Below are 26,187 nucleotides of genomic sequence, written 5' to 3' on the forward strand. Positions count from 1 at the left end.
CTTGAGTCTTGATTACACGGATCACACACACACACTAATTCACTCTTCCTCTCCTCATCTCCCTTTTCATCTGTCTCACTCACACTGATTCATCAGGCCACTGTCCAAGGAGTTAAATTGTAGCAATAAAAGCCTCCAGTCAGTATGCATGCCTGTCTTTGTCTGGCTGGAGTGTACAGTGAGATTCATGGCATGTCTGTGTGCTCTCATTGCTCCAAGCGTATAATTCTCATGTGGATAAAGCCTACTGCTCATATTTGGGCCCTCTGCTGTGGCTCCACCACTGTCTATTTAAGGCAAATTGACATCACGACATTGGGTCCATGTTCACCACCATGATTGGTTTTGATGAGTGAAATAAATCGGCAGTGTGCTTCTGAGAAAGGGTCACTGGCTCCTCTGCAGAGGAAGATTCAGGGTTAAAGGTCTGGCCTCAATTACTATGTTTGAGTAGATCAGTACGCTACTGTCAGAGATTGTGTGTCCAAGTCCAAGAAAAGTGTCTGGCCCGTCCCTGTCCCCTGGGTGAGGCAGTGATTTGAGATGAGTGAGTAGGACAGTGCCAGTGAGGTCAGCACTATAAGCTGAGGTCTGACAGCAACCGCCATGATATTTGCCCTTTTTTAAAAGCTCTGTGTGCCAGACACAGAGAGCGAGACAGACAGACGGAATACTGATAAATGGAACACGAAGAAAAGATACGGAAGGAAGATGGACAGACAGACACTCACCGACAGTCGGGGGACCGACGGACTGCGAGGCGGGAGGCGAGGACGGAGGCGGAAGACCGGGACGGACAGGGAGGGACGGACGGACAGACGCACGACTGAAAACGGGTAGAAGGAAGACTGACTGACTGAAGGAAGGCAGACAGAAAACAGAAGGAAAATAGACAGACCGAAAGAAGACAGACGGACGTATTAGAGGTTGAAAGAAAAGTAGAGATCAGATGGACATGAAGCCGTTTCCTCTCCGTAGTTTTTTTGTCTGTCCCACAAATCTTTATCCAGAAGGATAAGCAGTGGTTATAGCTTTAAACGGAAAGCTGGGTATGATCTAGCATTTGAGGAAAGAGATCTGGGAGCTGGAATAATCCTCAATTTAAATCTGATAGTGTTTATTTTATTGCATTTTTGTGACTATTAATAAGAGTGTAATCTCACATACTCTTGGCCCAAGCCTCACCTGTTTCTCATATTCCTATTTAGCCCACATAGTCCACCATTTTGGGCACCCCTGCTCTATATTCAATAATACCCCTGCGGTGTGGTCCAGACGTCAATAGCTACATTTTGTCTTGTCTCATTGTCACAGCATTCACTGGAATTACAATCACACATCAGAATACTCGTCGGCCAGGGAGAGACTTTCCCAAACCACCATCCAACCTAGTAGTGCGGAAATCCAGAAGGCATTTGGAGTGTGATTACTAAATGGGTCATTCGATTCCCTGGCCCACGGGGGGGTGAAATGCTATCTCACGAAATTGAAATAACAGCGCTGCCTTCTTTGTGTTAGAAGCATCTGAAGATTGTGTTGGAGTATGGTGTGCAGCTTCACTCCTGGCACTAACTGAGGTAGTGAAGTGAAACGCTTATTTAAACACAATCTCTCTCTCGTGTGTGTGTGTGTGTGTGTGTGTGTGTGTGTGTGTGTGTGTGTGTGTGTGTGTGTGTGACAACAAGCAGGAGGAATGGGGTCAATTTAGCTGCAGAGAATTGGGCGGTAGCCTCACTTATTCACTCTACCTGTGAGTCATATTCCGTAACATGTCACAGCATGATATTGGTGCCCTCTTTCACCCCTTGCCTGATTTGCTCTCTGCTTTACCTGTTAGCCAGGCACCGTTACCCTCTTGTTCTCCCAATTTCCAGATCTATAGCCAGTTACTCAAGCTCAGTAGACAGGGACACAAATCTAATAGCAATATATTATTTTAAAGGGATGGTACAAAAATGTATTCCTGAGTGATTGGACAGTCCTACTCCCAACCGGAGGTCCATACCTAGAAATGCCATGGCTGTCAAAGCAGGCATTCTTCCAATAGGGTGACACTGGAGACTGTCATGGTGAGATCCCCATATTAGTATGTGGTCTCTGACCGAGTCAGTGTGTCGCAACCAAACCAGGGTCCTCAGCAACGTAAACAAACACTCAACCAACCTCTTTAACATCAGAGACGCAGAACACTTTTGGTTCTGATACTGTGTCTGTGGTCCTTTTGGTGTGAACAAATTAAGCTATGTTTTTGTCTTTTTCTATGTCCATGTGTTGCGTATTTCTTGGGTATGCTTTGAGTGAGGTCAGGAGTCCCCACACCAAGCAAAAAATAACGCTGTATATAAGCTGCAGTATTGCAGGGCATGTTGGGATACATTGGGACTTCACTTGCCAAGTGGTTTTGAAGGTGGAGGAGCCAGGTGATCATTTGCTTCCTGTCTGTTCTAGTTGCGGTGTGTCACATGCCTGCAGTAGACCCTCTTGTATAGGGGAATGAGAGAATCACAGCTTTGTCTGTATTGTGCATCATCTCTGTAGAAACAAAATTCTCATTCCAAACCGGAGAAGGAATTTCTCTCCACTCACAGCTCAGGGCTGCACGATCCAATAGAAACACTTCAGCTGAACCAGTCCATTACTACCACACAGCACTAGCAGGTTTTTACAGACTGAATTGAGTGGCTAACTGTACTTACGTCAAGTATAATTGCTATACTGTTATTTTCTCCTAATCAAGTGTAAGGAAATAATCTATTGAGGATAGAGCAGAGATGGAGTTGAGGAGAGACAGACGAGGTTTGGATGAGATCAGACTATATGATAGTGTTAGTTATACGTTGTGGTCTGTTGCATCTTCCTCTTCCTCCACCGCAACCTATTCTTTGTCCTGCTGCTGCTGTAAAGTAGGGTTTACAGTAAAGCCAGATGAACAGCCTGAGAGATGCGATCTCCGTGATCATCCTGCTCTCTCAGCATGTCATCCAGCTCGTTGTCTACCAGCCTAAGTCAAACCTCAATAGCATTTCAAAAGAACACATCCTACTGCTCTCCAACATCCATACCACACAAAGCCTGGCCGTGCAAACATACTGTTCCTTCTGTTCCAACCAGCAAAATAAACTTCTGAACCAGTTCGACCACAAAAAAAGTATGTTTATATCATTCCTTTACATTTAACTAATTAAATGACTTTACAGTGTGGATAGAGCAGGTAAGCTGGTTGTTTACATGCATGATGGACAGACAAGTGTATACTTTGGCGCAAGATGCAACAGAAATTTTGCGGGTGGTGGAAGAGCGGGAGAGTGTTGAGGAGGAGGCTTGAAGCACTGGGCATCTTGTTATGACATGCATTATTTGAATTAGGTCCACAGAATTCTATCTAGGAGGAGCGGCTTATATGGAAGAACTTTGAATGTCCTTTAGAGCTAGCTAGCTAACAAGCTTGAGCTAGCTAGCTAAGAAGCTTGTGTATGCAGAGCGGCACCAGAATTAAAAACACGTCTTACCTTTTTGTAGTTAATAAATCTAACGTGAAACGTGATAGTTAGGGATACTATAGGCCTAGTTATCATTGAAAAAGTTTATCCTTCTCTAGCTAGTTTCACATCTCTCTCCCCATCTTCTGAATCATGCTTGTACATCAGTACAGTAGCCTGGAAACATTGTTGTGGCACGTAAAATAACAGTATTAACTGGTTCCCAAGCTTTTAAAATAACGGTTCTGTTTCGGAACAGTATGGATCACTTTCGTTCCAGGATCTGTTTCTGTTCCTTGAAAAAAAATATATATTTTCAGTTTTTTGGTTCTGTTCCCTGAAAATGTTCCAACCCCTAATATTGTCCTTTGTTGAGCTTTGTATGATTTGCACAAGACTTTGAACCATATGTTTTTGAATGGTTGTATCTTCTCTAGTCAATTAGATAATGAAATAATTCTAATATGATCTGACCCAGTTTCTGATGAGGACCAATTTTTTGGTTGATGAATTTATGGAAACAATTGACAAGACTCCCTGAAAGAAAGCACAAGAAAGTCTGAAAGTTAGGAGTAGGAAAGCGCCACTTAGCTAGCCTGTATGTTTCCATAGCATAGAGTTTCACACTAGTCTACACAGTGATGTCACCCCACAATAACATAAGTAGCCCCCTGTTTAAGACCCCTGTCTCATTCCCCCTTGTGAACAGTGTTATGGCAGCGCAGTGGTATGTGATACGCCCACTCCCCTTACAGAGCACCTTCACCACTAACTCCACCACACACTGTCAGTGTTTTCCCTAAGTACATGGCGTAGCAAGGGAGTTCTGGGCTGGGGGGGGGGGGGGGGGGGGGAATTTCCCCGAGTTAATTTCTTTTGCAGTACGAGTTCTATTTTGGTGGCCTCTTGTACATTCTAATGCCTTGATTCCATCCGAAATACACAGCTACATTATTGAATACTAACAACTTTACCTCCGATTTGTAAAATGAGTTGTCATATTGAGTAGAAAGACGTGACTTTAAAATAGAAATTACTGAAAATGTATGTTGTTTTGGATATCGCCTCGGCATATGACTATTTTCTAAATAAAATTACCTTTTTGAACATTAATCCCGTCTTCTCTTAAGATTAGTCATATTTACAGTTGTCCTGCAATATATGAATTGCCACAATGATGTTTGTTCTTCAAATATGTATAGTATTGGCTCTACTGCTGTGGACACTCGACATATACTACCCACCACAGCGATCTGTATGGTCTCGTTGGCTGGTCCTCGCTACATATACGTCGCCAAACCCACTGGCTCCAGGTCATCTATAAGTCTTTGCTAGGTAAAGCTCCACCTTATCTCAGCTCACTAGTCACCATAGCAACACCCACCCGTAGCACGCGCTCCAGCAGGTATGTCTCACTGGTCATCCCCAAAACCAACACCTTCTTTGGCCGCCTTCCAGTTCTCTGCTGCCAATGACTGGAACAAATTGCAAAAATCACTGAAGTTGGAGACTTATATCTCCCTCACTTACTTTAAGCGTCTGCTGTCAGAGCAGCTTACCGATCGCTGCAGCTGTACACAGCCCATCTGTAAATAGCCCATCCAACCAACTACCTCATCCCCATATTTGTTTTTGTTTTTCTGCTCTTTTGCACACCAGTATTTCTACTTGCACATCCTCATCTGCACATATATCACTCCAGTGTAAATTGCTAAATTATAATTACTTCGCCACTATTGGCCTATTTATTGCCTTACCTCCTTATTTCATTTGCACACACTGTATACAGATTTTTCTATTGTGTTATTGACTGTATGTTTGTTTATCCCATGTGTAACTCTGTGTTGTTTTTGTCGCACTGCTTTGCTTTATCTTGGCCAGGTCGCAGTTGTAAATGAGAACTTGTTCTCAACTGGCCTACCTGGTTAAATAAAGGTGAAACTAAAATAAATAAGGAAACCAATGTGTCTCTTTGTAATTTAGGTGAACTGTCCCTTTAACAGTTTGGCCTGTCAATCGATCACTGTGGGATTGTCAGGGGAGGGGGCAGGATGTTTGTCAGAGTTGGTAGTGTTCCAGACCTGTCAATCAATCACTGTGGGTGGGACTTTGAGGGAAGGTGGTAGATTAGTAATCTAGTCAGAAAAATTTGTCTTACAAATTAATTTACTCTGGCAAATACTAAATCTAGTCTACTCTTTACAGACGGTAGGCAATTAAGGTCACAGTTATGAAAACTTAGGACACTAAAGAGGCCTTTCTTCTGACTCTGAAAAACACCAAAAGAAAGATGCCCAGGGTCCCTGCTCATCTGCGTGTATGTGCCTTAGGCATGCTGCAAGGAGGCATGAGGACTGCAGATGTGGCCAGGGCAATAAATTGCAATGTCCGTACTGTGAGACGCCTAAGACGGAGCTACAGGGAGACAGGATGGACAGCTGATCGCCCTCGCAGTGGCGGACCACGTGTAACAACACCTGCACAGGATTGGTACATCCGAACATCACATCTGCGGGACAGGTACAGGATGGCAACAACACCTGCCCGAGTTACACCGGGAACGCACAATCCCTCCATCAGTGCTCAGACTGTCCGCAATAGGCTGAGAGAGGCTGGACTGAGGGCTTGTAGGCCTGTTGTAAGGCAGGTCCTCACCAGACATCACCGGCAACAACGTCGCCTATGGGCACAAACCCACCGTCACTGGACCAGACAGGACTGGCAAAAAGTGCTCTTCACTGATGAGTCGCGGTTTTGTCTCACCAGGGGTGATGGTCGGATTCGCGTTTATCGTCGAAGGAATGAGCGTTACACCGAGGCCTATACTCGATTTGGGGGTGGAGGGTCTGTCATGGTCTGGGGGGGTGTGTCACAGCATCATCGGACTGAGCTTGTTGTCATTGCAGGCAATCTCAATGCTGTGCGTTACAGGGAAGACATCCTCCTCCCTCATGTGGTACCATTCCTGCAGGCTTATCCTGACATGACCCTTAAGCATGACAGTGCCACCAGCCATACTGCTCGTTCTGTGTGATTTCCTGCAAGACAGGAATGTCAGTGTTCTTCCATAGCCAGCGAAGAGCCTGGATCTCAGTCCCATTGAGCACGTCTGGGACCTGTTGGATCGGAGGGTGAGGGCTAGGGCCATTCCCCCCCAGAAATGTCTGGGAACTTGCAGGTGCCTTGGTGGAAGAGTGGGGTAACATCTCACAGCAACAACTGGCAAATATGGTGCAGTCCATGAGGAGGAGATGCACTGCAGTACTTAATGCAGCTGGTGGCCACACCAGATACTGACTGCTACTTTTGATTTTGACCCCCCTCCCCCCCTTTGTTCAGGGACACATTATTCCAGTTCTGTTAGTCACATGTCTGTTGAACTTGTTCAGTTCATGTCTCAGTTGTTGAATCTTGTTATGTTCATACAAATATTTACACATGTTAAGTTCGCTGAAAATAAACGCAGTTGCCAGTGAGAGGACATTTCTTTTTTTGCTGAGTTTAGTTCATTCTATTGGGAGAAGGCTATACAGACTTTTCTGGCTAGTGAATTGAAACTTTTAAATGAAAGAAGCCTAGTTAATCAATTAAGTGGAAAAAGTAGCCAGCTAACTATCTGAAGCTATTTAGCCAAAGGCAAGCGCTTATGGAAAATACTGCACTTGTTTGTGCACACATACACACAAATGCTGTTAGAGTGGGATTGTGTGTGTGTGTGTGTGAGTTTGAGTATTTATTATCTCCGGGGGCTATTCATAGTGTGATGAATTTGTTACTCATGGGCTGTCTGAACTAACTGTACTAAAATCTATCAGATGTGAAATAGGGGTCCCTCGGGGGGGAAAAAGGTTGTGAACCCCTGTGTTGGAACATGCTGCAAACTGTATTTGCGTACTCAAATCATGTTCACCCTCTACCCCGTTGTACATTTGTCATGGTACCATAATACGATGCTGGTCTCATTGCCTGCCACATGCTTGCCTTAGACACCACAGGCAGGCTGGGGAGAGACATTATGTCTACAGTAACCATAGATTTTGTCAATGGTTGATGTGTCACACTGTATTGATCAGATTGTGTGTGTTGTGTTTTTCAGTCGGTGGCCAAGACCGGACGGCTGCTTATCAGTCACGAGGCTCCAATCACTGGAGGCTTTGCTGCCGAGATCAGCTCCACAGTGCAAGTAAGTGTGTTTTGTGTGTGGTCATGCATGCAGAGGGTTCTATTGGAATCCCAGGAGGCCTTCAGAGGTGAGATGTGGGACGGATTGCACATGGGCAGTAGGGTATCTATATCTGTGTGGATGGGGGTTTGGGTTGGACTTTCTGTTTGAAATGTGAAATGAAATTAAAATGTCTGTCAGTGGGTGTCCTAGGGGTCAGGCAATAAATCTGACCTTAAGAGGCACTGACAGATTCACTACCGGTCAAAAGTTTTAAAACACCTACTCGTTCAAGAGTTTTACTTTATTTTTACTATTTTCTACATTGTAAAGTAATAGTGAAGCCATACAAACTATGAAATAACACATATGGAATCATGTAGTAACCAAAAAATTGTTAAACAAATCAAAATATATTTGAGATTTGAGATTCTTCAAATAGCCACGCTTTGACTTGATGACAGCTTTGCACATTCTTGGCATTCTCTCAACCAGCTTCATGAGGTAGTCACCTCGAATGCATTTCAATTAACAGGTGTGCCTTGTTAAAGTTAATTTTTTCACAAAAACCTTCAAGCGCTATGATGATACTGGCTCTCATGAGGACTGCCACAGGAATGGAAAACCCAGAGTTACCTCTGCTGCAGAGGATAAATTCATTAGATTTACCAGCCTCAGAAATTGCAGCCCAAATAAATGTTTCACGGAGTAAAAGTAACAGACACATCTCAAAATCAACTGTTCAGAGGAGACTGCGTGAATCTGGCCTTCATGGTCGAATTGCTGCAAAGAAACCACTACTAAAGGACACCATTAAGAAAAAGAGACTTTCTTGGGCCAAGAAACATGAGCAATGGATATTAGACCGGTGGAAATTTGTCCTTTGGTCTGATGAGTCCAAATTTGAGATTTTTGGTTCCAACCACCGTGTCTTTGTGAGACGCGGTGTATTTCCCACCGTAAAGCATGGAGGAGGTGGTGTTATGATATGGGAGTGCTTTGCTGGTGACACGGTCTGTGATTTATTTAGAATTCAAGGATCACTTAGCCAGCATGGCTTCCACAGCATTCTGCAGCGATACGCCATCCCATCTGGTTTGCTCTTAGTGGGACTATCATTTGTTTTTCAACAGGACAATGACCCAACACACCTCCAAGTGTAAGAGCTATTTGACCAAGAAGGAGAGTGATGGAGTGCTACATCAGATGACCTGGCCTCCACAATTCCCCGACCTCAACCAAATTGAGATGGTTTGGGATGAGTCGGACCGCAGAGTGAAGGAAAAGCAGCCAACGAGTGCTCAGCATATGTGGGAACTCCTTCAAGACTTTTGGAAAAGCATTCCAGGTGAAGCTGGTTAAGAGAATGCCAAGAGTGTGCAACGCTGTCAAGGCAAATGGTGCCTATTTGAAGAATCTCAAATATAAAAATTGTTAACACTTTTTTGATTACTACATGATTCCGTATGTGTTATTTCATAGTTTTGATGTCTTCACTATTATTCTACAATCTAGAAAATAGTAAAAATAAAGAAAATCCCTTGAATGAGTAGGTGTTCTAAAACTTTCGACCTGTAGTGCATGTCAGATATGTCATACTGAAACTTTGTCAGTTGAAATGAGTAATATATATTGGATCAAGCAAGTTGAAACTAATACTCAACCTTGTCTGAGGATTAATTTTTGCTCATGGAATGTACTGGAAGTGTATCCCCTTTCCCTCCCTCTGTCCAGTGAAGACTCCGCTCTGGCCTGGTGAGGGCATGATCAAAGTATTTGCTGTGTTCCCTTCAGGGAGAACGTGAGAGGGTTTGAGCTATAGTTTCACCTCCTTGAGCTATTCCTGAGTTATGATTATGACCCTTGTCAGCAGGGTGTTTGTTTAAATTATTATTTTTATTTTTTCCCCTAGACCACAATCAAAGATATCCGGTTAATGGCATGCTATTCAGTGTAGGCGTTACCTCAAGTGGATGATGCCCTGTGTGTCTGCATCAGCGCTGGTGTAGCACTGACATGAGGGCCTTGGAATTGGTCCTTCTCATCTCCCTGGCTGTCACTCATGTTGTTGTTATCCCCAGACCTGCTTATTGGTAGGATTATTGGTCTGTGAGTCATAGCCATGTTTTCACATGTTTTGTGTCCCGAGGTAACCAGCAGTATTTTTAGTCATGAACCGAGGTTTTAAATGGACCGCCATGCTCCACTGTTGAATGTGAGAAAGCATATGGTGAATAGAACTGTTTATAGCATTTAATACCTCGTTTTTATTGTGCATAGCAATTAGCTTTATGAGCTTTGTGTATGATGAGGAATTGTTGAGACTGCTTTCATCCCGCGCCAAATGAATCCTCAACCACTACTGCCAGAATACATGATCACACGCACTTGCACCTCATGTCTAATGTCTAAGTATATCCAGGTGTTTGCGGCCGCATGCCACGTTGTCCCCCCTCAAGAGCAGGGCACACACACACTCTCGTGGCCAAGTTCCCATGGCAACGTGACCTCGCTGGCTCTGGAGGGCCCACTTTCAGCCTGTACAGATGGCCAAGGGTGGCGGTCAGTACTGCGACTCGCCGGACTGTGGTGACTCATCCGCTAATAACGGGGATGTGGCATGGGTTCCACGCTGATAATGCGATGAAACGGAAAAAGCGCTAAAAATAGAGCTTTTAGTAGAAAGGTGCTGAGCTATCGGACCTGGGTCAAGCCTCTGGGAAATACAACAACAATGTATCCAGTGCTCTCAAGGGAACGACCAGAGAGGGAGACCTAATCCACTACTTAACAAGAGTCAACAGCAGAGAGGGAGACCTGCACCACACCTCACCACCAGTCAACAGCAGAGAGGAAGACCTGCACCTCACCACCAGCCAACAGCAGAGAGGGAGACCTGCACCTCACCACCAGCCAACAGCAGAGAGCGAGACCTGCACCACACCTCACCACCAGTCAACAGCAGAGAGGGAGACCTGCACCACACCTCACCACCAGCCAACAGCAGAGAGGGAGACCTGCACCTCACCACCAGCCAACAGCAGAGAGGGAGACCTGCACCTCACCACCAGCCAACAGCAGAGAGGGAGACCTGCACCTCACCACCAGCCAACAGCAGAGAGGGAGACCTGCACCTCACCACCAGCCAACAGCAGAGAGGGAGACCTGCACCTCACCACCAGCCAACAGCAGAGAGGGAGACCTGCACCTCACCACCAGCCAACAGCAGAGAGGGAGACCTGCACCACACCTCACCACCAGTCAACAGCAGAGAGGGAGACCTGCACCACACCTCACCACCAGTCAACAGCAGAGAGGGAGACCTGCACCACACCTCACCACCAGTCAACAGCAGAGAGGGAGACCTGCACCACACCTCACCACCAGTCAACAGCAGAGAGGGAGACCTGCACCACACCTCACCACCAGTCAACAGCAGAGAGGGAGACCTGCACCACACCTCACCACCAGTCAACAGCAGAGAGGGAGACCTGCACCACACCTCACCACCAGTCAACAGCAGAGAGGGAGACCTGCACCACACCTCACCACCAGTCAACAGCAGAGAGGGAGACCTGCACCACACCTCACCACCAGTCAACAGCAGAGAGGGAGACCTGCACCACACCTCACCACCAGTCAACAGCAGAGAGGGAGACCTGCACCACACCTCACCACCAGTCAACAGCAGAGAGGGAGACCTGCACCACACCTCACCACCAGTCAACAGCAGAGAGGAAGACCTGCACCTCACCACCAGTCAACAGCAGAGAGGAAGACCTGCACCTCACCACCAGTCAACAGCAGAGAGGGACACCTGCACCTCACCACCAGCCAACAGCAGAGAGGGACACCTGCACCACACCTCACCACCAGTCAACAGCAGAGAGGGAGACCTGCACCTCACCACCAGTCAACAGCAGAGAGGGAGACCTGCACCACACCTCACCACCAGTCAACAGCAGAGAGGGAGACCTGCACCACACCTCACCACCAGTCAACAGCAGAGAGGGAGACCTGCCCACACCTCACCACCAGTCAACAGCAGAGCGGGAGACCTGCACCTCACCACCAGTCAACAGCAGAGCGGGAGACCTGCACCTCACCACCAGTCAACAGCAGAGAGGGAGACCTGCACCACACCTCACCACCAGTCAACAGCAGAGAGGGAGACCTGCACCACACCTCACCACCAGTCAACAGCAGAGAGGGAGACCTGCACCACACCTCACCACCAGTCAACAGCAGAGAGGGAGACCTGCACCACACCACCAGTCAACAGCAGAGAGGGAGACCTGCACCACACCTCACCACCAGTCAACAGCAGAGAGGGAGACCTGCACCTCACCACCAGTCAACAGCAGAGAGGAAGACCTGCACCTCACCACCAGCCAACAGCAGAGAGGGAGACCTGCACCTCACCACCAGTCAACAGCAGAGAGGAAGACCTGCACCTCACCACCAGTCAACAGCAGAGAGGGAGACCTGCACCTCACCACCAGTCAACAGCAGAGAGGGAGACCTGCACCTCACCACCAGTCAACAGCAGAGAGGGAGACCTGCACCTCACCACCAGCCAACAGCAGAGAGGGAGACCTGCACCTCACCACCAGTCAACAGCAGAGAGGGAGACCTGCACCTCACCACCAGTCAACAACAGAGAGGGAGACCTGCACCTCACCACCAGACAACAGCAGAGAGGGAGACCTGCACCTCACCACCAGCCAACAGCAGAGAGGGAGACCTGCACCTCACCACCAGCCAACAGCAGAGAGGGAGACCTGCACCACACCACCAGTCAACAGCAGAGAGGGAGACCTGCACCTCACCACCAGTCAACAACAGAGAGGGAGACCTGCACCTCACCACCAGACAACAGCAGAGAGGGAGACCTGCACCTCACCACCAGTCAACAGCAGAGAGGGAGACCTGCACCACACCTCACCACCAGGGTCGAAGGCAAGACTCGGCCTGGAATATCCCATTCAGGGGCACATGGCGGGAATGAAGTGCTGGGATACTCATGGCTTATAGTCTGGTATGGGTTACTATTACAATTGACAAAGTACATGCTCAGCTGTCAGAGTCCAGGACTCAACTTTTCTTCTATTCTTCATGTGAAATATACTTTGAACAATGTGCAAATAGATTTTCTTTGAAGTGACAGGGCTGAGAGTATGCCTTGATTTCCTCACCCTGGAGCTTGTTGTTTAATTTGGATTGTTGAAGAATAAATCATTGAAATCAGGCCGTCAGTAGGCTTATACCGAGGTTCAGCTGTTTTGTCTTAGCAAATTTTCAACTGTTTTGTTATCTGGCTTTGAGGCATGTGCAAAACTCTTTCCACCCCTTTCCATGTGTTAGTGACTCCAGGAGTGGCTATACATAATGCTTTTGTCAATGTATTATGTCTGGACAGCAGGGTGAAACTGAAGGATAATCGGGTCAAAGCCAACTGCCTCAGAACAGTGTAAGCACGGTCCAATTATGGATTAGTTTGACTTCCTTCAAAATCTGGAACAGCGTCGTTAAGGGTTTGAAAGTTTCCATTCGGTGGATTAGCTGCACCTCACAAAAGGTGTTGTCATTGGCTGACCTCTACTAATATCAGTGCTTCTCTGCTGACTTACAATGGACCTCAGGGATACAAAGAGTGCCATGGTAAAGTTGAGCAGCCTCTCCCATACTGCTGTGCATACAGCTTTGTGACAATTAACACATGGACCTCGCTGTGCTACATACAGTGCCAGTCAAAAGTATGGAATCATGTAGTAACAAAAAAAAAGTGTTAAACAAATCAAAATCGATTTTATATTTGAGATTCTTCAAAGTAGCCACCCTTTGCCTTGATGACAGCTTTCCACACCCTTGGCATTCTCTCAACCAGCTTTACGAGGTAGTCACCTGGAATGCATTTCAATTAACAGGTGTGCATTGTTAAAAGTTAAATTCCATAAATGTTCCTTCTTAATGCATTTGAGCCAATCCGTTTTGTTGTGACAAGGTAGGGGTGGTATACAGAAGATAGCCCTATTTGGTAAAATACCAAGTCCATATTGTGGCAAGAACAGCTCAAATAAGCAAAGAGAAATGACAGTCCATCATTACTTTAAGACATGAAGGTCAGGCAATACGGACCATTTCAAGAACTTTGAAAATTTCTTCAAGTGCAGCTGCAAAAACCATGTGTTATTTCATAGTTTTGATGTCTTCACTATTATTCTACAATGTAGAAAATAGTAAAAATAAAGAAAATCCCTTGAATGAGTAGGTGTCCTAACTTTTGACTGGTACTGTATAGTATTTATAGGCTAGACCCCTGGGATTGGATCGTGCAGTAGAGGCTGTGCTTACAAGCAACACTGTGGCTTTAAGTCTCTGTTTCACGCTATGGACGGAAGTACACTTAGGGATGAAGCGTTACTTGAGATACACAAGCAAAACTAGAGCATCCATGTGATTACATTTTTTTATTGAGTACCTACAGTTCATGCTGCGTCTCCCCAGTCACTGCAAACACCAATCCCAGATTATAAACTGGGTGGTTTGAGCCCTGAATGCTGATTGGCTGACAGCCGTGCTATATCAGATTGTATACCACAGGTATGAAACATATATTTACTTCTCTAATTAAGTTGGTAACCAGTTGATAAAACAATAGTTATGTTGTGCTTAAGAACAGCCCTTAGCTGTGGTATATACCACACCCCCTCGGGCCTTATTGCTTAATTATACACTGCCTTTGGTCCCGTAACCTTTGCTGTAGACCTACCACAGCTTTCAGACACGGAATCATCCACACTGGTTGCTCTGCCGAGTTCCTTCCTTTATTTGTGTGTAATGGGAATGGCGCGGAGTCCAGCATCAACAACCAACCCAACGCTTATTGCTGAGTTGTGGTACTACTGGTCTGGGCCTCACATCAAAGATGGCCGTCTTCCATTCCGGCCCAGTTGGGGTTGGTCAAAGTTGAAAGCCTGCGTTTTCTGACATAATTGCCTTCAGAATCAGAAGCAGAACCCTTGTTTGCCTGTCAGGCCGTTTTAAAGAGTCCAGGATGCTCTTGAAAAAGAGATTTCAAATCCCAATGAGCCCTTCCTGGTTAAATAAAAAAGAAAGAAAGCTGGTTTGTTTCCTCAGGCGCTGTTTTCCTGCACCTTCTTCCACTGTAAAACCATGGCTGATTGCCTTCTGTCTCTCTCCCTCACAGGATACACCAATAGCCTTCAAAGGGATGTGTTTATGGAAGAGGCCTGTTAAGCTTCACACACACTGAGGAAAGTAAAATTGTATAGTATACAGGCTGTGGTAGAGTATGGACATGAGGTATTGCTCCATGTTCTCCTCTTTGCCAGTTGATGGGTTGAATGGCCACAGCCTAGCATGAAACCCTCTTTGGCCAGTTTGGGTATTAATTCATCCATACTGGTCCATCCTTTACCTGCAGAGGTAGATTTGAATCTAAATTGCAAGGAATTCCCCTAAATTTGTCCTTCAACAGGATGATCAGAGAATGTGTTATTCATTTTTCCTTCCAGGAAGTTGCTTAGTAAGTAATATATGTAAGTACCAGTACACAGGAAGTCTATAATTAACTCCTCTAATCAGTCTCTGAAAGCTTCCAGTGTTGATGAACCCACTAACTGCGGCTATCTTTGAACCCTCTGAAACCATTGTTCATAGGGGAACCATGGAAGCAAATAAACAAATACTTTTAAGATCAAAATTGATTTTCCAAAAGGTCTTTAAAAAAAAAAAAAAATGACCACACCATGTATTACTTGTAAACCCAGTAAAATAAGAACTCTGATAATAAAAAAAATCTATGGACTGCTGTCAACTTCAGAGCAGTGTTGAAATGGCCTATGTAAGACTGATAAAGGTACAGTTTAAACGGTGCTGAGAGACTAGGGAGAGGAAAGTACCCCAGCAGTGAGATCTCACTGATGCTTTCTTATGTACTGCTCCACAGTAAATTGTCCCCCCCAACATCAATCTACACACAATACCCCATAATGACAAAGCAAAAACAGGTTTTTAGAAATGTTTGGAAATTTATAAAAAGTACTAAACTGAAATATCTTATTTACATAAGTATTCAGACCCAATAGTATTCAGTATTCAGTCCTTAGTTGCAAAACTGCCTCTGGAAGCAACTTCAGCACAATAACTGTTTGTCGGGAGCTTAATGCAATAGGTTTCCATGGCCCAGCAGTATCACACAGCACACAAGCCTAAGATCATCATGCGTAATGCCTATTGTCGGCTGGAGTGGTGTAAAGCTCGCCCTCATTGGACTCTGGAGTAGTGGAAATGCGTTCTCTGGAGTGATGAATCACTCTTCACCATCTAGCAGTCCAACGGACAAATCTGGGTTTGGCGGATGCCAGGCAAACGCTACCTGCCCCAATGCACAGTGCCAACTGTAAAGTTTGGTGGAGGTGGAATAATGGTCTGGGGCTGTTTTTCATGGTTTGGTAGTTCCAGTGAAGGGAAATCTTAACGCTACAGCATTCAATGACATTCGCGACAATTTTGTGCTTCCAACTTTGTGGCAACAGTTTGGGGAAGGCCCTTTCCTGTTTCAGCATGACAATATCCCAGTTCACAGAGGGAGGTCCATACAGAAATGGTTAGTCGAGATCGGTGTGGAAGAATTTGACTGGCCTGTACAGAGCCCTAACCTCAACCCCATCAAACACCTTTGGGATGAATTGGAACGCCGACTGTGAGCCAGGCCTAATCTCCCAACATCAGTGCCAGACCTCACTAATGCTCTTGTAGCTGAATAGAAGCAAGTCCCTGCAAAAAAGTTCCAACATCTAGTGGAAAGCCTTCCCAGAAGAGTGGAGGCTAATATAGCAGCAATGGGGGACCAACTCCATATTAATGCCCATGATTTTGGAATGAGATGTTTGACGAGCTGGTGTCCACATACCTTGGTAATGTACCATTAGCCCTATAAATAGGATGCCAAATTCATGATATTAATAATACACTTTTATGTTTGGATATTGTCTTGTATTTGAAGGATGGTTGATTGATTTCAAATGTAGTCTACAAGTTATTACTATGTTGGATTCATGCCTCCATCTCAACCAAAAATCGAAGTTGAAGAATAGGACTAAATCAAATCAAACTTTATTTGAAGTGCATTTACATTTTTGGTTGAGAAGGAGACATGAATCCAACATATCAATTATTAATTTGTAGACCAACTGTATATTGAATTGGGAACACAACCAAATATAACATTTTGGAGTATCTTCTGCTTGGATAGTACACACTCATTGGCCAGTTTATTAGGTATACCCATCTAGTAGCGTCGGACACCCCTTTTCCCCCAGAACAGCCTGAATACTTTGGGGCATGAAAACGTTGTTCAATTGGTATCAAGGGACCTAACTTGTGCCAGGAAAACATTCCTCACACCATTACACCACTGCCACCAGCCTGTACTGTTGACACCAGGCATGACGGGGCCATGGACTCATGGTGTTTACGCCAAATCCTGACTCATCAGTATGACGTAACAGGAACCGGGATTCGTCAGACCAGGCAACTTTTTTCCACTCCTCAATTGTCCAGTGTTGGTGATCGTGTGCCCACTGGAGCCTCTTCTCCATGTTTTTAGCTAATAGGAGTGGAAACCGGTGTGGTCATCTGTGATGAGGACTGACAAGTTGTGCGTTCCGAGATGCCTTCCTGCACACAGCTGTTGTACTTCGCCGTTATTTTCCTGTTTTCCGCCTTTTAGCTTACACGATTCTTGCCATGCTCCTTCGACCTCTCATCAACGTGAAAAGCCCAGGAGGCCGGCTGTTTCTGAGATACTGGAACCGGTGCCCCTGGCACCGACGATCATACCACGCTCAAAGGCGCTTAGGTCACTCGTTTGGCTCATTCTAATGTTCAATCAAACAGTAACTGACTCGATGCCAGTCTGCATGCTTTATATAGCAAGCCACGGCCACGTGACTCACTGTGTGTAGGAGCAAACCATTATCGTGAACGGGGTGGTGTATTAAATAAATATTGTGAATAACGTACAGTACATAAGACAATATCCAAAGGTAGAAGTGTATTGTTATTATTAGTATCATGAATTTTCCATCCTATTTATAGGGCTAATGGTTAGCGATTTCTAAACATCCAAAGATGGATGAATGAGAGTTTACCTAGCTAACGTTGACATGATGGTGTCCTTTGTTGGGCAAATCAGATGTCAATGTATGCTACAAAACCTAACCTTACTCCGAATTGACTTTCACATACAACTTGTGTAAGAACAGTTAGCTGAGTTACTTTCAACTATTCAATGTTATTTTGGTGAGTCTACTCAAATGAGTATGGAAGCTGATCAATGTCTAAATGTGTTGACAGGGTAGCTCTGCTGAATGGAACACAGCTTGTTTATAAAGCTAAGCAGAGAACGTAGAGGTAGGTATCTGGATGATAGACTTGTTCTCACTGAAGTGCATTGCCCCTTGTATACCAGTAGGAGTTACTGTTCAGTCAGGAATCGTTGGATTTTGCTTTCACATTTTATTTCAATATACCTCTGTATTTAGGTTCCTGAGGCATGACACTGAAACGATGTTGATTCAAACATACCATTTTACTATCAACTGTCCCCGACTAAAAAAATAAATAAATACATTTTAAAAAAGTTGTCTGTTCTTTCAACCAATCGCTGTCAACATTTTAAAACGTGAATTTTTCCATGTATAATAGACACGCCCTATGTTTTGATAGAATTAACTATATGTATGCTACTGAGCTTGTTTGATGCTTTAAGCGTTGTAATTAAAAATGAAGAGTCAAAAATGACTAATGAGGGAGCCAGAGCTCAATATAGCCTAACTAGAAGAGAATCTGTTCCTGACCTCTCCTCCCGCTGCTGCTGGCCTTCCATTTAAGCTCTTGAAGTTGCTGGTAAAAGGCTACACCAGCGGTCTGCAACCTTTTTCAATTTGGAGTGCATATTTATCATACCGTTTCTACTGATCTGCATACCAGTTATGATTTTTATATGCACATTTTCGTGGAACAGTTTCAATTCATTTATAATAGTCTTCATATCTCAATCAATGTCATGTCGTTAATCAAAATTCTAAATGAAAAGTATACTTATAGATTTGTAACTTTCTATTGCCATTGCCAATATGTAAAAATAGCAGCCTGCAGGTAGCCAATATCCAGTGGTGTAAAGTACTTAAAAGTATTTTTACTTTAGTCGTTTTTTAGGGTATCTGTATTTTTACTTTACTATTTTATATTTTTGACAACTTCTACATTTACTCCACTACATTCCTAAAGAAAATGTACTTTTACTCCTTACATTTACCCTGACACCCAAAAGTACTCATTACATTTTTAATGCTTAGCAGGACAGGAAAATTGTCTTATTCACGCACATATCAAGAGAACATCCCTGGTCATCCCTACAGCCTCTCATCTGGCAGACTCACTAAACACAAATGCTTTGTTTGTGAATTATGTCTGAGTGTTGTACTGTGACCCTGGCTAGGGTCTTGTTTGCTTAATTTAAGATATTTTAAATGATTTATACTTTTACTTTTGATACTTAAGTACATTTAATACCAAATACTTTTAGACTTTTACTCAAGTAGTATTTTACTGGGTGACTTTTTTACTTGAGTCATTTTATTTTAAGGTGTCTTTACTTTTAGTATGGAAATTGGATATTTTTTCCACTACTGCCAATATCCTGATAAAAATAAATATCCTATAAATCATATTGGCTACATACACATGGGCCTGTGTAGCCAACTATTAACTTGGTCCAGCCCGAAGCTTGTGCTAGCAAACTTACAACATTATATAAAATGTTCTGGGCGCTCAGTTTCCCACGCCAGTGAGCTCCAGACACACAGCTGTAGGCTATTTGCGTAAGGGATAAGAAGTAATCAGGTAGGCCTATTTTATGAAGTTTCCATCGATCAGAGCATGACATTTTCTTCCCCTTTCATGCTGAGTGGTTATCGAAAGGGAGAGAGCTGGAAAGATTTTTCAAATAGGCTGTGTTGAGGAACAACTATCATTTTCAATGGATGTAAAAACAGACTTTGTTTACTTGCTGTTAGAGGCGAAGAAAAAATTACTTTGAGAAGCCTCACAGTGATGGTGAGTTAAGACAATCAGAAATAGTATCAGATCCCCAGATCTGGGCACATTTATAGGCCTACATTTGCTCGCAGGCAAGGTAGCCTAGGCCTACTTCTATACGTAGTCAGGTGCGTTTCCTTTCTCAAGATAGACAGGAGCGCACCAAACAAAAGACATAAATTGACAAGTCATAAATGGAATGAAATTAACCAAAACCTATTAATCACAAGTGGGATTAATAGACTGTGCACGCTGCAAACAGTGTCCACTCCTACAATGAGAACAGTAAGACTGTCATAATAATATTGAATGCATTAACAGAAATTACTGTAACCAAACAAACATTGTAGATTAGAAATTATGGGAATTTACTGTAAATGTAGGCTTACTACTGGTGTGCAATCCCCACGGCCTCTGCAATGGATTAGTCCACTTAGACAGGCGTGAATCAGACAGGAGTCTTGTGTGCCATAAAAAAAAAATATATATATATATATATATATATACACACACAGTGCATTCGGAAAATATTCAAACCCCTTAACTTTTTCCACATTTTGTTATGTAACAGCCGTATTAAATATATATATTTTTCATCAATCTACACACAATACCCCATAATGACAATCAAAGACAGTGTTTTTTTTGTGCAAATTTAAAAAAAATAAAACTGAAATATGACATTTTCATAAGTATTCACACCCTTTACTCAGTACTTTGTTGAAGCAACTTTGGCATCGATTACAGCCTTGAGCCTTCTTGGGTATAATGCTACAAGCTTGGCACACCTGTATTTGGGGAGTTTCTGCCATTCTTCCCTGCAGATCCTCTCAAGCTCTGTCAAGTTGGATGGGGAGCGTCACTGCACAGCTATTTTCAGGTCTCTCCAGAAATGTTTGATCGGGTTCAAGTCTGGGCCACTCAAGGGCATTGTTATTGACTGTTTGTTTATCCCATGTGTAACTCTGTGTTGTTTTTGTCGCACTGCTTTGCTTTATCTTGGCCAGGTCGCAGTTGTAAATTAGAACTTGTTCTCAACTGGCCTATCTGGTTAAATAAAGGTGAAAAAAAAAAAACTTGTCTCAAGGACAGAGACGTCCCAAAGCCACTCCTGCGTTGTCTTGGCTGTGTGCATAGGGTCGTTGTTCTGAGCGCTCTGGAGCAGGTTTTCATCAAGGTACTCTGTACTTTGTTCCGTTCATCTTTGCCTCGATCCTTGCTAGTCTCCCAGTCCCTGCCACTGAAAAACATCCCCACAGCATGATGCTGCCACCACCATGCTTCACCGTAGGGATGGTGCCAGGTTTCCTCCAGACGTGACGCTTGGCATACAGTTCAATCTTGGTTTCATCAGACCATAAAATCTTGTTTCTCATGGTCAGAATCTTTGGGTGCCTTTTGGCAAACTTCAAGCTGGCTCTCATGTGCCTTTTTTTTTTACTGAGGAGTGGCTTCCGTCTGGCCACTCTACCATAAAGGCCTGACTGGGGGAGTGCTGCAGAGATGGTTGTCTTTCTGGAAGGTTCTCCCATCTCCACTGAGGAACTCTAGAGCTCTGTCAGAGTGACCATCGGGTTCTTGGTCACCGCCCTGACCAAGCCCCATCTCCCCCGATTGCTCAGTTTGGCCGGGCACCCAGCTCTAGGAAGAGTCTTGGTGGTTCTAAACTTCTTGCATTTAAGAATGATCGAGGCCACTGTGTTCTTTTGGACCTTCAATGCTGCAGAAATAATTTGGTAGCCTTCCCCAAATCTGTGCCACAACACAATCCTGTCTCTGAGCTCTACGGACAATTCCTTCGACCTCATGGCTTGGTTTTTGCTCTGACATGCACTGTCAACTGTGGGACCTTATATAGACAGGTGTGTGCCTTTCCAAGTCATGTCCAATCAATTGAATTTACCACAGGTGGACTCCAATCAAGTTGTAGAAACATCTCAAGGATGATCAATGGAAACCAGATGCACCTGAGCTCAATGTCGAGTCTCATGTTAAAGGGTCAGAATGCACTATGTAGGTAAGGTATTTCTGTTTTTTATATTTAATAAATGTGCAAACATTTCTAAAAACCTGTTTTCGCTTTTCTCTACGGGTATTGTTTTTTAGATTGCTGAGGATTTTTTATTTATTTAATCCATTTAGAATAAGGCTGTAACGTAACAAAATGTGGAAAAAGTCGAGGGGTCTGAATACTTTCCAAAGGCACTATATTTATTTGTGACTGCTCGACTGAAAGAAATCTTGGTTGACCAACAGCTTATCAACCAAACAATCGACCAGTCGACTAACTAGGGTCAGTCCTAAAAATATCCAAAGTACATATGAAATTCAACATAATTTCAACCACCCAATTGAATATAGGATGAAAAAGATTTTTTATGTTTCTACATGGAACTTTCAATGCAATTTCAACATACATAGTTCTGATGATTATGTTGAAATTAGATTCATGTAACCTGACTAACTGTCACAGCTGTCGTGGAAGAGAGAAGGGGACCAAGGCGCAGCGGGTTGCGTGCTCAACATATTTATTAAATAAAATGAGAACACCACGGAAAAACAATAAACAAACTAACGACTGGAACAGAGAAGCAGGCTCAACAAAAGCAGTGCTCTCAAACAACTACCCACAAGTGACAAACAAAACACACACCTATTTATAGGACTCCCAATCAGAGGCAACTAGAAACACCTGCCTCCAATTGAGAGTCCAGCACCCAACCTACACATAGAAAAACTACCCTAGAATATACACATAGAAATACAAACATAGACCAGTGACCAAAAACCCCGTAATACATAAATAAACTACCCTCTGCCACGTCCTGACCAAACTACAATAACAAAATATCCCCTATACTGGTCAGGACGTGACACTAACAGGTTGTTAAGTCAATGTATTTAAGTGAAAGTTTTACCCTAATGTCAATGTTTACAACGCTGGTTCAAATTAGATCAAAACAGAACTGGTTCATTAGTTATTTCAAATCCAATGTATTTTCCACGTTGATGCCAAGTCACAATATGGATTCAGCTACTGTGTGCCCAGAGGGCAGTGTGTGATTTGTCATTGTTGGCAGTCCCATTTGGTAATATTGGAATTACTCAATCTGTGGCTGTCGCTGACAAACTTTTTCTGTGTGACAGGAGACAAAATGTGCAACTGCAAATCTAAACCCCCGCCGGTTGGTATTTTTACATTTTTCTATATTGCCTCCTCGAGAGATGCAGTCCATAGTTTATTCTGCCATTTTGTCATATTTATATGCAGACATTTAAGTCAGATTGCTTATAATGATGTGTTTTCTCCAAAGATAAACAGCGATTTGATTGAAATCGGAGTTCTGTGGCACATCACCATTTAGCTGTGGTGACGAGCAACCAGACTACTTTCTTCCTGCTTCCAGTAAGTGTATTTTAGAGGAGATTACAGTTAGGAATCTTACAGGAAAAAGCCTTTAGTACTGTCTTTCTGTCTGCCTGTGGATCATAGACTGTCTCATGAGACGTTCTCCCTTAATGCTGTGCACTCTAGAGACACGGATGGTCCTCTATCATGACAGTACATTGGGAGAGATGGCCTATGCTACATGTTTCCATTCTTTCAAAAAGTTTGACAGGATTTATTACACTTCTGATGTAACTCTACAAAAATGCAGGCCTGACCAGACTCATCTTATTTGTTTTAAGCTTTATCTTCATGATTAAGTGTCCTGTCAATCTGTCACTGAAGTCCACTGTAGGGCCCCCTCCAGCTGCCACACAAGTGTCTGCCTGTTAACACTCCTAGCCCCCATGACCAGGAATAGCTAATCACTGAGCAACATGGCAAGGAAACCTAGTCAAAGAATATAATTAGTCATCGCAGCTCAGATGTTTTTATTTTCCTTAGCCACTGCCAGACATTGTGAGCGTCCTTTCTGAGAGTTCTGCATCAAGAAAATCATCCACCTTCCAAGTGTTGAAGAGCTATAAAAGCTCTTTAGGACTGTGAAAACTAATTTTCTGCTTATAAGACTTTGACCTTAGAGGCTAAATTGATTCATGTTCTTGCCTCAACTAGGTGCAATAGGGGAATAGAGATATTTGACTATAGAATATGTGAACTTATGGTCTTATACATACAATGCATCATGTCCAGTCTCCCAGCTCTACCCGAGACTGTTGGAGAGGACAGAAGGAATTCCCCACGGAAACGGTTTGGCCCACTTGGCCATGGAGGGGCAGGCAGGGTGGGGTTGGGTTGGATGGGGAGGGGATACTGGCTGGCACTAACTGCGGGCATCCTTTAAAGCTAATCACCACTAATTAGCGAGGCAGAGCGGGTCTGCCTATTGTGGGCTGAGTAATGACACCCCCAACCCCCCTTTGATACACTACAGTGGGCCATGAGCCATACACATGAGCCCATCACTTTCCCTGCACGCTGTAAACCTGTAAAAAAAAAAAATGCTTGTAACACTGATGTATGACCTTTGTTGTACCACTGTGGTAATAATGTATACTGCATATATATTCCCGTCTCGTGGTACAGTAAACCCTAATGACCCAGAGGACCATTTTGTCCGTCTGCTAATTCCTTTTTAACATATCAAAGCAACCTGAGACATGCCGCTGCTGGCAATGCTAAAGCTATATCTGTAAATTAGACCCGACGGGCCTGGCATGATACTGGGGACGTGGAGCCGACACGTATCTACAGGCTCTCTGTTGTTTTTACAGCCCATGAAATAAGGAGACACACAAAGGCTTTCTCATGGAGCCTGACTTTCTTCTGAACCCTGCCAGATGTTTTGGAGGAGATGAAAAACATATTACTGCAGAAACATGCAAATACAACACAATGTCCACAGAGTAGGGCTAGCCTTAGTTTAGCTAGGGGTCTGCAGAATCTTTTCTAAAAGCTAAATCACTCCCTACTCGTCTTTGTCTCAGTTTTCAAGTTTGTGACTGATTTTGTCTTGTGTAGGTTTGATTGGGTGGGCTGTGAGCACACATCACATTGTAAGAGGGGTGTGTGAATGTGTGGTGTGTCTGTCTCTGTCTGTGTGTGTGAATGCTAGTTACTAAGACCCTATGGTTAATTTGGCTCAGCGATGGCTCTTCTCTCCTGTGGAGGCTATTGGCCCCTCCATTGCTTTCAGATGCTGTGGGAGGAGGTCAAAAGCCAATAGAGACATGAGCGATGGCTTGTTTTCCAGCGCTGCCAAAACACATGCTGTGCGTTGGCTAGCTCTGAGCTGTGATTTTAAATAAGCCATTTGTCTCCAACTTTTAAGGGTGGTGGTAGTGAATTCACTGAAGCTGTTGGCAATGTTCCAGTGAAGCATTTCCAGTGTTACTGTGGCTACAGCCATGAGTGAAACTGATTCCACTCCACTGTCTCTCTGTCAAGCACTAGAGCAGGGGCCTGGAGTTTTACCTGGTATTTGGTATTTTATTAGGATCCCCATTAGCTGTTGCAAAAGCAGCAGCCACTCTTCCTGGGGTCCACACTAAACATGAAACATGACATAATACAGAACGTTAATAGACAAGGACACAACTACATCCATTTCTTTTGAAAGGCAAACGTAACCTACATATCAGTGCATACACAAACTGTCTAGGTCAAATGGGGGAGAGGCGGTGTGCCGTGAGGTGTTGCTTTATCTGTTTTTTTAAACCAGGTTTGCTGGGCTCTGTTCTGGGCCAGCTGCAGCTTAACTACAGTTGAAGTTGGAAGTTTACATACGCTTAGGTTGGAGTCATTTAAAACTCGTTTTTCAACCACTCCACAAATTTCTTGTTAACAAACTGTAGTTTTGGCAAGTCGGTTAGGACATCTACTTTGTGCATGACACAAGTAATTTTTGTTTACAGACAGATTATTTCACTGTATCACAATTCCAGTGGGTCAGAAGTTTACATACACTAAGTTGACACTGCCTTTAAACAGCTTTGACAATTCCAGAAAATGATGTCATGGCTTTAGAAGCTTCTGATAGACTAATTGACATCATTTGAGTCAATTGGAGGTGTACCTGTGGATGTATTTCTAGGCCTACCTTCAAACTCAGTGCCTCTTTGCTTGACATCATGGGAAAATCAAACAAAATCAGCCAGGACCCCAGAAAAACAATTGTAGACCTCCACAAGTCTGGTTCATCCTTGGGAGCAATTTCCAAATGCCTGAAGGTACCATGTTCATCTGTACAAACAATAGTACGCAAGTATAAACACCATGGGACCACGCAGTCGTCATACCGCTCTGGAAGGAGACGCGTTCTGTCTCCTAGAGATGAACGTACTTTGGTGCGAAAAGTGCAAATCAATCCCAGAACAACAGCAAAGGACCTTGTGAAGATCCCAGAGGAAACAGGTACAAAAGTATCTATATCCACAGTAAAACAAGTCCTATATCGACATAACCTGAAA

The 26,187-nt window shown here is 44.0% G+C and overlaps 1 protein-coding gene and 1 long non-coding RNA gene across 3 annotated transcripts in view; both read left to right on the plus strand.

Moving 5' to 3' along the window:
• The window catches only part of LOC100194712 (2-oxoisovalerate dehydrogenase subunit beta, mitochondrial), a 93,710-nt gene that overhangs the window by 60,966 nt on the left and 6,557 nt on the right, over positions 1 to 26,187 (plus strand). The window contains exons 9-10 of one of the 2 annotated variants that reach the window (XM_082963488.1): positions 7,576 to 7,662; positions 8,775 to 8,898. In XM_082963488.1, coding sequence (XP_082819614.1) covers positions 7,576 to 7,662; positions 8,775 to 8,804 — 117 coding nt within the window. In that variant the 3' untranslated portion in view covers positions 8,805 to 8,898. Of the gene's footprint in view, positions 1 to 7,575; positions 7,663 to 8,774; positions 8,899 to 26,187 lie in introns of those variants that run through there. The other variant, XM_014168458.3, reaches the window with a different exon arrangement.
• On the plus strand, positions 17,950 to 23,177 carry LOC145861360 (uncharacterized). The gene is made up of 3 exons (XR_014381100.1): positions 17,950 to 18,081; positions 22,918 to 22,955; positions 23,085 to 23,177. It is a non-coding gene; the product is annotated as an uncharacterized LOC145861360 (long non-coding RNA).

This window comes from Salmo salar, chromosome 02 (assembly GCF_965601325.2).
Source record: "Salmo salar chromosome 02, fSalSal1, whole genome shotgun sequence".
Lineage (NCBI taxonomy): Eukaryota > Metazoa > Chordata > Actinopteri > Salmoniformes > Salmonidae > Salmo > Salmo salar.